Source organism: Scyliorhinus torazame, chromosome 2 (assembly GCF_047496885.1).
Source record: "Scyliorhinus torazame isolate Kashiwa2021f chromosome 2, sScyTor2.1, whole genome shotgun sequence".
Classification (NCBI taxonomy): Eukaryota; Metazoa; Chordata; class Chondrichthyes; order Carcharhiniformes; family Scyliorhinidae; genus Scyliorhinus; species Scyliorhinus torazame.
In genome coordinates this window covers 42483376-42497086 of record NC_092708.1, presented here as the reverse complement: position 1 = coordinate 42497086, position 13711 = coordinate 42483376, and the positions used below count along the sequence as shown (strand labels likewise).

The following is a 13711-nucleotide window of genomic DNA, read 5'->3' as shown; positions in this document are numbered from 1 at the left end:
CTTCAACACGGTGCTGGACCCAGGGCTGGACCGGTCCAGATCTAGGACCGGGAGGAGGCCGGCAGCAGCCAAGGTGCTTAAGGGCTTTATGGAGCAGATGGGAGGAGTGGATCCCTGGAGATTTACTAGGCCAAGGAGTAAAGAGTTTTCCTTCTTCTCCCATGTCCACAAAGTGTACTCCCGGATAGACTTCTTTGTCCTGGGAAGGGCGCTGATCACGAAGGTGGCAGGAACGGAGTATTCGGCTATAGCCATTTCAGATCATGCCCCACATTGGGTAGATCTGGAAGTAGGAGAGGAAAAGGAACAGCGCCCACTCTGGAGATTAGATATGGGACTGTTGGCGGACGAGGGGGTATGTGTAAGGGTGAGGAGATGTATTGAAAGGTACCTAGAGATTAATGATGACGGAGAGGTCGTGGTGGGAGTGGTCTGGGAGGCGCTGAAGGCAGTGGTTAGAGGGGAGCTGATCTCCATAAGGGCCCATAAGGGGAAACAAGAGGGTAAAGAAAGGGAGAGATTGTTGAGGGAGATTTTGAGGGTGGATAGGCAATATGCGGAGGCTCCAGATGAAGGGCTATACAGGGAAAGACGGAGATTGCACACGGACTTTGGCTTGTTGACCACGGGTAAGGCGGAGGCACAATGGAGGAAGGCACAGGGAGTGCAGTATGAATATGGAGAGAAGGCGAGCCGGCTGCTGGCCCAACAACTTAGGAAGAGGGGGGCGGCTAGAGAGATCGGAGGGGTTAGAGACGAGGAGGGAAAGATGGAACGGGGAGCGGAGAGGGTGAACGGGGTGTTTAAGGTATTTTACGAGAGGCTAAATAAGGCTCAACCCCCAGAAGGGAAAGAGGGAATGATGCGTTTCCTAGACCAGCTGGAGTTCCCGAAGGTTGAGGAACAGGAGATGACAGGACTGGGAGCGCAGATTGAGGTGGAGGAGGTGGTAAAAGGAATTGGGATCATGCAGGCAGGGAAGGCCCCGGGACCGGATGGGTTCCCGGTGGAGTTCTATAGGAAATACGTGGACCTGCTGGCCCCACTTCTGACGAGAACCTTTAATGAGGCTAGGGAAAGGGGGACACTACCCCCGACAACGTCGGAGGCGACGATATCGCTGATCCTGAAAAGAGACAAAGACCCGCTGCAATGCGGGGCATACAGGCCTATTTCACTCTTGAACATAGATGCCAAGCTTTTGGCCAAGGTGATGGCGACGAGGATAGAGGACTCTGTCCCTGGGGTGGTGCATGATGATCAAACGGGGTTTGTTAAAGGGAGGCAATTGAATGCTAATATACGGAGGCTGCTGGGGGTGATGATGATGCCCCCACCGGAGGGGGAGGCGGAGATAGTGGTGGCGATGGATGCAGAGAAAGCATTTGATAGAGTGGAGTGGGACTACCTGTGGGAAGTACTGAGGAGATTTGGATTTGGAGAGGGGTTCATTAGATGGGTTCAGCTCCTGTACAGGGCCCCGATGGCAAGTGTGATTACAAATAGGCAACGATCTGACCACTTCCGACTATATAGGGGTACAAGACAGGGATGTCCCCTGTCCCCGTTACTGTTTGCGTTGGCAATTGAGCCACTGGCCATAGCGCTGAGGGGCTCCAGGAAGTGGAGGGGAGTACTTAGAGGAGGAGAAGAGCATCGGGTGTCATTATACGCGGATGATTTGTTGCTGTATGTCGCGGACCCAGTGGAGGGGATGCCTGAGATAATGCAGACACTCGGGGAGTTTGGAGAATTTTCAGGATATAAATTGAATATGGGGAAGAGTGAACTGTTTGTGATGCACCCCGGGGAACAGGGCAAGGGAATAGACGATTTACTGTTGAGGAGGGTAACAAGGGATTTCCGGTATTTGGGGATCCAGGTGGCCAGGAACTGGGGAACCTTGCATAAGCTTAACTTGGCACGACTGGTAGAGCAGGTGGAAGAGGACTTTAGGAGGTGGGACATGGTGCCCTTGTCATTGGCGGGCAGGGTGCAGGCGGTTAAAATGGTGGTTCTTCCAAGGTTTCTTTTTGTGTTCCAGTGCCTCCCTGTACTGATTACAAAGGCCTTTTTTAAAAAGGTGGACAAGAGTATTATGAGCTTTGTGTGGGCTGGAAAGACCCCAAGAGTAAAGAGGGGGTTCCTGCAGCGCAGTAGGGACAGAGGGGGACTGGCACTGCCGAGTCTAAGTGATTATTATTGGGCCGCCAATGTGTCAATGATATGTAAGTGGATGAGGGAAGGGGAAGGAGCGGCGTGGAAAAGACTGGAGATGGCATCCTGTAGGGGAACTAGCCTAAAAGCACTGGCGACGGCGCTGTTGCCGTTCTCCCCGAAAAAATACACCACAAACCCAGTGGTGGTGGCAACTCTGAAAATTTGGGGGCAGTGGAGACGACATAAGGGAGTGACGGGTGCCTCAGTGTGGTCCCCGATAAGGAACAATCATAGGTTCGTCCCGGGAAGGATAGATGGGGGATTTAAATCTTGGCAGCGAGCAGGAATTGCGAAATTGAAGGACTTGTTCTTAGACGGGATGTTCGCGAGTCTGGGAGCACTGACAGAAAAATATGGGCTGCCACCTGGGAATGCATTTCGCTATATGCAAGTGAGGGAATTTGTGAGGCAACAGGTGAGGGAATTTCCGCAGCTCCCGGCGCAAGAGATCCAGGACAGAGTGATTTCGGGGGCATGGGTGGGTGATGGCAGGGTGTCAGATATATATAGGGAAATGAGAGACGAGGGGGAGACGATGGTAGAAGAGCTGAAGGGAGAATGGGAGGAGGAGCTGGGGGAAGAGATAGAGGAGGGGCTGTGGGCAGATGCCCTAAGTAGGGTAAACTCTTCGTCCTCGTGTGCCAGGCTCAGCCTGATACAATTCAAGGTTCTACACAGGGCGCATATGACTGGAGCAAGGCTGAGTAGATTTTTTGGAGTGGAGGATAGGTGCGGGAGATGCGCGGGAAGCCCGGCGAACCACACCCACATGTCCTGGTCATGTCCGGTATTGCATGGGTTCTGGGTGGGTGTGGCAAAAGTGATTTCAAAGGTGGTGGGGGTCCGGGTCGAACCAGGCTGGGGGTTGGCTATATTTGGGGTTGCAGATGAGCCGGGAGTGCAGGAGGCGAGAGAGGCCGATGTTTTGGCCTTTGCGTCCCTAGTAGCCCGGCGAAGGATTCTACTTATGTGGAAAGAAGCTAAACCCCCCGGACGTGGAGGCCTGGATAAACGACATGGCAGGGTTCATAAAATTGGAGCGGATAAAGTACGCACTAAGAGGTTCGGCTCAAGGGTTCACCAGGCGGTGGCAATCGTTCTTCGACTATCTCGCAGAGCGATTAGGGAAAATAGGAAAGGTAGCAGCAGCAGCCCAGGGGGGAGGGGGTGGGGGGGGAGGACTCATTTGGGTCCTCAGGGGTTTTATGTGTGTGTTTATATATTAGTTATTTATATTAGATTTTACGAAGTTACTATTTTAGTTACTAATTCTGTTGTTTCTTATTTTGTTGTTGGCAGTTGCCGTTAGTTAGCATATTATTTATTTAAAAAACGATCAATGTATATATTATTACAAAGTTGTAAAATGGGAAATTTTTGTTTTAGTTTGATCGAAAAACTTTAATAAAATATATATATTTTTTTTAAAGAAATTGCAGCACAAAAACAGGCTATTTCATCCAATGCTGGTGTTTATGTTCCATGTCGCTTCCACAGACATTACTTCATCTCACCCTATCAACCAATCCTTCATGTCCTTATCCAGCTGTAAATTGTTACATTTCCATCTTTCTTCAGTTCTGATTAAAGGTCATCTCGACCTGAAACATTAATTTTGTTTCTCTCTAGAGACGCTATCGGATTGAGTACTTTTCCAGCATTTTTTGTTTTTATTTCAAATTTCCAGCATCTGCGTTATACAAGGGGAGAAGGGAATCTAGTTGAGGGTGAGGAGACTCCAGTGTTGTCCAGCTGTAGGGGGTGAATGGGGATGGATTAAAGATTATGGGTGAGAATAGTGACAGTAGAGCAAGGAGAGAGGTGGATACAGGTGTAGAGCAATTTATGCCAGTCGGGTCATTTTGGGGCATGAGGTAGGAAGGGGAAATGGCTTGTGGGAAGATAAAAGGGTAATGGGCATAATGGGAGAGAAGGAGTGAAGGGGAAGCCTGAGTGATTGAATAAGGAGATTTTTTTTAAAGATTCTGCTGAGGGGGATGGCTTCCCTGCATCACCAACCCCCAAAAGGGTGGCATGGTAGCACAGTGGTTAGCACTGTCGCTTCACAGCGTCAGGGACCTGGGTTCGATTCCCAGCTTGGGTCACTGTCTGTGCGGAGTCTGCATGTTCTCACTGTGTCTGCGTGGGTTTCCTCCAGGTGCTCCGGTTTCCTCCTACAATCCAAAGATGTGCAGGTAAGGTGGGTTGGCCACGCTAAATTGCCCTTAGTGTCCAAAAGGGTTGGATGGGATTACTGGGTTACGGGGATAGGGTGGAGATGTGGGCTTGGGGAGGATGCTCTTTCCAAGGGCCGGTGCAGACTCGATGGGCTGAATGGCCTCCTTCTACACTGAAAATTCTCCAATTCTATGAAAATCTCACCTGCAACTTTCGGTGGTTTGTTTCCCTGTCTTAATTATCACCAACTAGTTATCCCACCCGAAATGAAAAGCAGAGTGGGAAGTAGAAGAGCAGAAGCAGAATTTTCTTTTTAAAGTTATAGGAGAGAGACACAGAGGAGAAAGAAAAACAGGCAAGACAAAGAGAAATAAGCAGGGCTTAGGAATCAGAGACACATAAGTAGATGACCGTGTTCACCACCTTATCATGTGCAATGGCATGAGGGACTGCTGAGCACTTTAAAAAAATCAAGATCGCAGTCTTTTCACTTTAGAATTGGACAGCTAATACTTATGATTCCTTCTAATGCTTGACTTGAGTCCTTTGTTAATAAGATTTAATTGAACAGATATCATTCAACTTGACAAAATAATTATTGAGTAGTTAAGCATGTCAGAATGAACAAAGTTTCTGTCACTGAATTCTTTTTCAAAGATTGCCTGCTTGAACAATTTTCTTCCCTCTCTATCTCCGCTGAATATTTTGACCTATAGCTGATCTACGGATCCATGGGAACCATACACCCTCGCACTATTTTTCATGTTCAAGCAGCCACAGGGAGTTTCCAACGCTTATGTCAGATGGGAAATCATAACTGAACCTTATGCCACCTTCAAGTTTCAGAGGTTGCCAAATGGGAAACAAGAGAGGAAACTGGGATCAAATGTCTCCTTCTTACAACAACTTATATTTATATAACGTCTTTAATGTAATGAACATCCCCAGGCACTTCAAGCTAAGGGGGCTGAATTATAACAGTATTCCAGCACCTTTTTTACCATACAGGACATGGTCAGTTAATTTATCATAGTCTAGCTTTTATATGTGGGATTTCCTTGTGATGTACAGCTCTGTAAAACTAATGTTACTGATTTTTGGCACAAGTCAGTTTATCCCTCTTGATTTTCCACCACAAAACGCAGTCACGTCTGCTTATAAGTTTTGTCTTTCAATCCTGTTTCATTTACTGAATCTTCTCGCTGGTGTGTGTGGTAGTCGGTATTAGGGGTATTACGGTATCCAGGTTGATGCTGGTGTGGGAGGTACCTGAGACAGCAATATCATTGGTGAAGCCTGCCTGCTGGTTCCGCCCAGTAAGGTGGAGTATAAGAGTCTGTGTCTCCCTAGCAGCTGCATTCTGTACTTGCGCTGCTGGGGGAAACATCTAGTCCAATAAAGCCTTCAATTGTCATCCAATCTCGCTTCTGGAGTTATTGATCGAGAATCAATTTATTGGACTAGATTTTAAAGAATGGAGCTCCAAATCAAGCCGGAGTGTCTGCAACGCAGCCCCCACGCAGCAAACTCAGCGGCAACCTTCAAACACTGGCTGGCATGCTACCTCAGGACGGCCACGACTGCACCTACGGAGGACCAGAAACTGCAAGTTCCCCACTCGAGGGTGAGCCCAGAGATCTACACCCTCATCGAGGATGCGGACGATTTCGAGGCCGCAATGACCCCGCTGAAAGGACACTATATTCGCCCAGTAAACCAGGTTTCCGCCCGACATCTGCTAGCGACGAGGCGACAAATCCCCGGGGAATCGCTGGAGGAATTCTACCGTGCGCTCCTGGTGTTAGGTAGGAACTGTGACTGCCTGCAAGTTTCAGCAGCGAACACACAGAACATTTGATCCGGGACAAATTCGTTGCAGGTATGCTGTCCTCCCAAATCCGCCAGCGGCTGCTCGAAAATGAAACACTAGGCCTCAAGGAGGCATGGGCCCTTGCTAGCTCCCTGGATGTGGCCTCCCGAAACGCCCACGCTTACGGACCTGACCGCGCGGCGGCTCCTTGGGCAGCGTGGAACACCCCCGCGGCCGATTCCGGTGCATCCCCCATCCCCCCACAAGCTTGTGCTGCGCGACTACCAGGCTACCCCGGGGGGCCCCGTTGCTATTTTTGTGGGCAAGCCAAACACCCCGGCAGCGCTGCCCGGCCCGCTCCTCCACCTGCAAAGGGTGCGGCAAAAAGGGCCATTTCGTGGCGGTATGCCAGGCCCGGGCGGTCGCCGCGGTCTCCGGGGGCGAACTGGGACAGCCACACCAACTCTCTCCATGAGCCACATGCGGCCAGTGGGCACCGCCATATTCCTGTTCCAGAGCCACGTGCGGGCCCCAGGCACCGCCATCTTGTTCCCCAAGGAACACGTGCGACTGATGGGTGCCGCCATCTTGCACACCCCCAGCAATGTGTGACCAGTGGGCGCCGCCATTTTGGCTGTAGTCTCAGGACTCCGATTCGGATGACCACACACCGCCCGAGGAAAACCTCCAACTTTTGCCACGACTTGCCTCGCTGACCCTGGACCAGTCTCGGCCCCGAAAGCTCGCGACCGCGACGACGGCCGTGCTCATCAATGGGCACAAAACATCCTGCCTGATGGACTCTGGGAGCACAGAGAGCTTTATACACTCCAAGACGCTGTTCTCTTCCCATCCACCCAGTTAATCAATAAATCTCCCTGGCCTCTGGGTCTCACTCTGTAGAGATCAACGGGTTCTGCGTACCGAACCTCACGGTCCAGGGAAGGGAATAAAAAAATTTCCACCTCTACGTCCTCCCTCACCTCTGCACTGCCACGCTCCTAGGGTTAGATTTCCAATGTAACCTCCAGAGTTTAACTTTTAAATTCGGCGGCCCTATACCACCCCCCCCCCCCCCCCCCCTCACTGTCTGCAGCCTCGCGACCCTCAAGGTCGATCCGCCTTCCCTTTTTGCGAACCTCACCCAGGATTGCAAACCCGTCGCCACCAGGTGCAGACGGTGCAGTGCCCAGGACTGGACCTTCATTAGGTCGGAAGTCCAGCATTACTGAAGGAAGGTATTATTGAGGCTAGCAACAGTCCCTGGAGAGCTCAAGTTGTGGTTGTAAAGACCGGGGAGAAGCATAGGATGGTCAAAGAACAAAACAAAGAACAAAGAAATGTACAGCACAGGAACAGGCCCTTCGGCCCTCCAAGCCCGTGCCGACCATACTGCCCGACTAAACTACAATCTTCTACACTTCCTGGGTCCGTATCCTTCTATTCCCATCCTATTCATATATTTGTCAAGATGCCCCTTAAATGTCCCTATCGTCCCTGCCTCCACTACCTCCTCCGGTAGTGAGTTCCAGGCACCCACTACCCTCTGCGTAAAAAACTTGCCTCGTACATCTACTCTAAACTTTGCCCCTCTCACCTTAAACCTATGCCCCCTAGTAATTGACCCCTCTACCCTGGGGAAAAGCCGGGTCATTGATTACAGTCAGGCCATCAACAGGTATACGCAGCTCGACGCGTACCCTCTCCCCCGCACATCTGATCTGGTCAATCAGATTGCACAATACAAGGACTTTTCCACGGTGGATCTAAAATCCACCTACCACCAGCTCCCCATCCGCCCTAGCGACCGCAAATACACAGCATTTGAAGCAGATGGGTGGCTCTACCACTTCCTAAGGGTTCCCTTCGGTGTCACAAATGGAGACTCGGTCTTCCAATGGGAGATGGACCGAATGGTTGACCGGTACGGTTTGCAGGTCACGTTTCCGTACCTAGACAGCGTCACCATCTGCGGCCACGACCAGCAGGACCATGACACCAATCTCCAAAAATTCCTCCATACCGCAAAAATCCTTAATCTAACCTACAACAAGGACAAATGCGTGATCAGCACCGACCATCCAGCCATCCTCGGCTGCGTAGTGCATGATGGAGTTATAAGCCCAGATCCCGAACGCATGCGCCCCCTCATGGAGTTTCCCCTCCCCCACTGCTCCAAGGCCCTGAAATGCTGCCTGGGATTTTTTTCATATTATGCCCAGTGGGTCCCCAACTATGCGGACAAGGCCCGCCCACTCATTCAATCCACGGTTTTTCCCCTGTTGGCAGAGGCCCGCCAGGCCTTCAGCCACATCAAAGCGGACATTGCAAAGGCCACGATGCACGCAACCGATGAATCCCTTCCCTTCCAAGTCGAGAGTGATGCGTCCGACGTAGCTCTGGCAGCCACCCTCAACCAAGCGGGCAGACCCGTGGCCTTCTTCTCACGCACCCTCCACGCTTCAGAAAACCGCCTTTCCTCAGTTGAAAAGGAGGCCCTAGTAGAAGCTGTGCGGCACTGGAGGCATTACCTGGCCGGCAGGAGATTCACTCTCCTCACTGACCAACGGTCGGTTGCTTTCCTGTTCGATAATGCACAGCGGGGCAACATAAAGAACGATAAGATCTTACTGTGGAGGATCGAGCTCTCCACCTACAACTATGAGATCTTGTATTATCCCAGGAAGCTAAACGAGCCTCCTGATGCCCTATCCCGCGGCACATGTGCCAACGCACAAGTGGACCGACTCCGGACCCTCAACGAGGCCCTCTGCCACCCTGGGGTCACTCGATTCTTCCATTTCAATAAGACCCGCAACCTGCCCTACTCCATCGAGGAGGTCAGGACCGCCACCAGGAACTGCAAAATCTGCGCGGAGTGCAAGCCGCACTTCTACAGGCCAGAGAAAGCGCACCTGATAAAGGCTTGCCGTCCCTTTGAACGCCTCAGTATGGACTTCAAAGGGCCCCTCCCCTCCACCGACTGCAACACGTACTTCCTGAACGTGATTGACGAGTACTCCCGGATTCGCCATCCCCTGCCCCAACATGACCGCAGCCATCATCATAAAAGCCCTCCACAGTATCTTTACACTGTTCGGTTTCCCCGCCTACATACACAACGATAGGGGGTCCTCCTTTATGAGCGATGAACTGCGTCAATTCCTGCTCATCAAGGGCATTGCGTCGAGCAGGACGACCAGTTACAACCCCCGAAAAAACGGACAGGTAGAGAGGGAGAATGGAAATGTCTAGAAGACCGTCCAACTGGCCCTACGGTCCAGGAATCTCCCAGTCGCCCGCTGGCAGGAGATCCTTCCGGATGCTCTCCACTCCATCCGATCACTGCTGTGTACCACGACCAACCAGGCACCTCATGAATGTCTCCTTGTCTTCCCCAGGAAGTCCTCCTCTGGGACCTTGCTCCCAACCTGGCTGACAGCTCCTGGACCCATCCTGCTCCGCAAACACGTGCGAGCGCACAAGTCGGACCCATTGGTCGAGAGGGTCCACCTCCTGCAGGCTAACTCTCAATACGCCTATGTGGCGTACCCCGACGGCCGACAGGATACGGTCTCCCTACGGGACCTGGTGCCCGCTGGGACCCCACACACACACCCACCACCAACCCCACCCTCCCTCCCACCGACGCACCCCACAGCCGCCCCTTTCCCAGGTGGATCGGTTCTCCCATTGGTCCCATCTAGCGGTGATGAAGCTGCCGAAGAAGCCGAAACCACGCTCCCGGAGCCACGGATGCCCGAGCCGCCGCCTGCATCACCGCCGAAACTGCGACGATTGCAGAGGACGACCAGGGCCCCCAACCGACTAATTGCTTCATTTTGAATGTAAATAAATACTGTAAATAATTGCGACATGTAACGAGGCAAAACACTGTACTAATGTATACCGGGTACCACCATAACCTCAACCTCTACCACTGTATAACGCGAGACCACCACCCCCGCCGGACTCTGTTTTTTAACAGGGGGTGAATGTGGTAGTCGGTATTAGGGGTATTACGGTACCCAGGTTGATGCTGTAAGATCATTGGTGTGGGAGGTACCTGAGACAGCAATATCATTGGTGAAGCCTGCCTGCTGGTTCCGCCCAGTAAGGCGGAGTATAAGAGTCTGTGTCTCCCTAGCAGCTGCATTCTGTACCTGCGCTGCTGGGGGAAACATCTAGTCCAATAAAGCCTTCAATTGCCATCCAACCTCGCTTCTGGAGTTATTGATCGAGCATTAGTGTGTTAATCATTGTATCTTAGCTGATCCAATCGCACTTCCTGTCACAGATCCTCATGCTCCCCAGTTTAAGGCTGAATCAAGTCTGGTCCAAATCCCTCCGTCCTGAGCTAATTGCTGGCCATGACCTTCTCCGTCACACTTCTACACATGCCCACATCATAGCTGGTAACTGCAACAAACACAGCTTGCCGTGTCCTTGAAGTGTTTTAATGATTCTTCAATAGGTTTCAGTTTTGTTGATCTCATCATCATGTCTAACCCATTACCTTTGGAGAACTTGTTCTGTTGGTTATTCAACTACTTTATGAATTCAGCAATGATAATGCCATTGAATGTCGAGGGAAGGTGGTTAGATTTGCTCTTGTTGGAGACATTGCTTGGCACTTATATGGTGTGAATATGACTTCCTGCTTATCAGCCCAAGCTTGTATGTTGTCCAGGTCTTATCGCATACTGGCACAAACTGCTTCAATATCTGAGGAGTCACAAATGATGCTGAACATCATGCAATCATCAATGGACATCCTCTTTTCTGACATAATTATTTTTGTTTTTTATTCATGTGATTTGGGCATTCTTGGCAAGGATGTTGCCCATCCCCAATTGTCCTTGAGAGAAGTTAAGAGTCAACCACATTGCTGTGTGTCTGGAGTCACCTGTCAGCCAGACCAGGTAAGGGTGGCAAATTTCCTTCCCTAAAGGGCATTAGTGAACCTGATCGGTTTCTAAAAATTGCATTATAACTCTAACCCCAAATACAGACTATCTTAGATCAGGAGTACACTCTAAACAATCATCCACACCTGCGTTCAAGATGTGCTGTTAGATGAATTGGACATTCTGAATTCTCCTTCTGTGCAGCCGGAGGAACCATACACCCATACACGTGCTGTTAGGTAATTTGGACATTCTGAATTCTCCCTCTGTCTACCCGAACATGGGAATACCAGGGGCTTTTCATAGTAACTTCACTGCAGTGTTAATGCAAGCCTACTTGTGACAATGAAGATTATTATTATTTAAGCCAGTCATATTTTGCACAGTGCTTTCCCGGCTGGCAGACAGCTCTGCTGAGATAACCAGAACTTTATTAAGAAGACTCAAAATTACAATTAAATTTTAAAAAACCTCTGCAACTTTTAGCAGTGAAGAAAACGACGGGGAGCGAAAAGAGATTTACTTTATAAATCTCTGCCTCTTCTTGCAAGCAGACGGCTGCACAAATGCGAGCGGGTTAACGGCAGGACCGGCTACAGTGTGTTGAACACTTGACAACTGATCAGCCGAGCCAATCGCGGGGACTGCAGCCGAGAACATCAACTTGCCCACATCCCACATTGACCCAATTCACCAGGTCGCGTTTCACCCGTGTTAAACTTTCCCTACCTTTCACATCCTGAGCTGGACAATCGCTGGGGAACTCCGCCTGTTCGGGTCTGCCGTCCACAACGAAATAAATGATCTTCGTGGTCGCCATGGTCAGTCTGAGAAAGGGAAAGAATCTCGCATCAAAAGTGTGCGGCTCCGGCTGCTGCCTGCCAATCTCAACCGGTCTGCAGATGCGGAATGGGGCAGACAGAGAGGGAGACGTGTGTCACCCAAACAAGCAGCACGGAACTGAGTTTAAACAGTGAATGTGCAACATGTGATACAGAAAGAGCAGCAAACAATCTCAACACCCACATCCAGAATCTAACACACGCACACACACAGGGTCACTCACACAGTGTATCTGACACACAGGCACAATGCATCTGACACACAGACACTGTCACTCACACAGTGCATCTGACACACACACACAGTCACTCACACTGCATCTGACACACAGACAGGGTCACTCACAGTGTATCTGACACACAGGCACAATGCATCTGACACACAGACACTGTCACTCACACAGTGCATCTGACACACAGTCACTCGCACAGTGCATCTGACACACAGACAGGGTCACTCACACAGTGTATCTGACACACAGGCACAATGCATCTGACACACAGACACTGTCACTCACACAGTGCATCTGACACACACACACAGTCACTCGCACAGTGCATCTGACACACAGACAGGGTCACTCACACAGTGTATCTGACACACAGGCACAATGCATCTGACACACAGACACTGTCACTCACACAGTGCATCTGACACACACACAGGGTCACTCACACAGTGTATCTGACACACAGGCACAATGCATCTGACACACAGACACTGTCACTCACACAGTGCATCTGACACACACACAGTCACTCGCACAGTGCATCTGACACACAGACAGGGTCACTCACACAGTGTATCTGACACACAGGCACAATGCATCTGACACACAGACACTGTCACTCACACAATGCATCTGACACACAGTCACTCGCACAGTGCATCTGACACACAGACAGGGTCACTCACACAATGTATCTGACACACGGGCACAATGCATCTGACACACAGACACTGTCACTCGCACAGTGCATCTGACACACAGACACTGTCACTCACACTGCATCTGACACACAGTCACTCACACAGTGCATCTGACACACAAACACAGTCACTCAGTGCATCTGACACACAGTCACTCACACAGTGCATCTAAAACAGTCAGTCACACAGTGCATCTGACACACAAACATGGTCACACAGTGCACAAGACACACAAACATGGTCACACAGTGCACCAGACACACAGTCACTCACACAATGCATCTGACACACAGTCACACACAGTGCAGCTGACATACAAACACAGTCACTCAAACAGTGCATCTGACAGACAAACAAACACAGTCATTCACAGTGCATTTGACACACAAACACACACTCAAACAGTGCATCTGACAGACAAGAGTCACTCACACAGTGCTTCTGACACACAGTCACACACAGTGCACCTGACTCACAAACACAGCCACACATATTGCACCTGACACATAAACACAATCACACAGAGTGCACCTGACACACAAACACAGTCACTCACACAGTGCATTTGACACACAAACATAGCCACTCACAGTGCATTTGACACACAAACACAGTCACTCACACTTGCACCTGACACACAAACACAGTGTCATGTGAGGGTCCCTTTAAGAAAAGTGTGTTTTATCAAACGGCTGCAGTGATGCCATTGTATGGGTGGAGCTGGGCTGTGATTCTGTCTTTTACTTTCGTTTTGAGCTGGAAGCTGCTTTGTGGCTGAGTTTTTGGGTTTCGTTTTCAGTTGGGAGCTGCATTCAAACAAAGA

General features: G+C 50.5%; 1 protein-coding gene across 3 annotated transcripts in view; it reads right to left on the bottom strand.

Moving 5' to 3' along the window:
• The window catches only part of LOC140387488 (high affinity cGMP-specific 3',5'-cyclic phosphodiesterase 9A), a 206250-nt gene extending 194004 nt beyond the window's left edge, over window positions 1-12246 (bottom strand). For all 3 annotated transcript variants that reach the window (XM_072470641.1, XM_072470650.1, XM_072470660.1), the window contains exon 1: window positions 11845-12246. In XM_072470641.1, coding sequence (XP_072326742.1) covers window positions 11845-11935 — 91 coding nt within the window. In that variant the 5' untranslated portion in view covers window positions 11936-12246. The remainder of the gene's footprint in view (window positions 1-11844) is intronic.
• Window positions 12247-13711: the final 1465 nt, after the last annotated feature.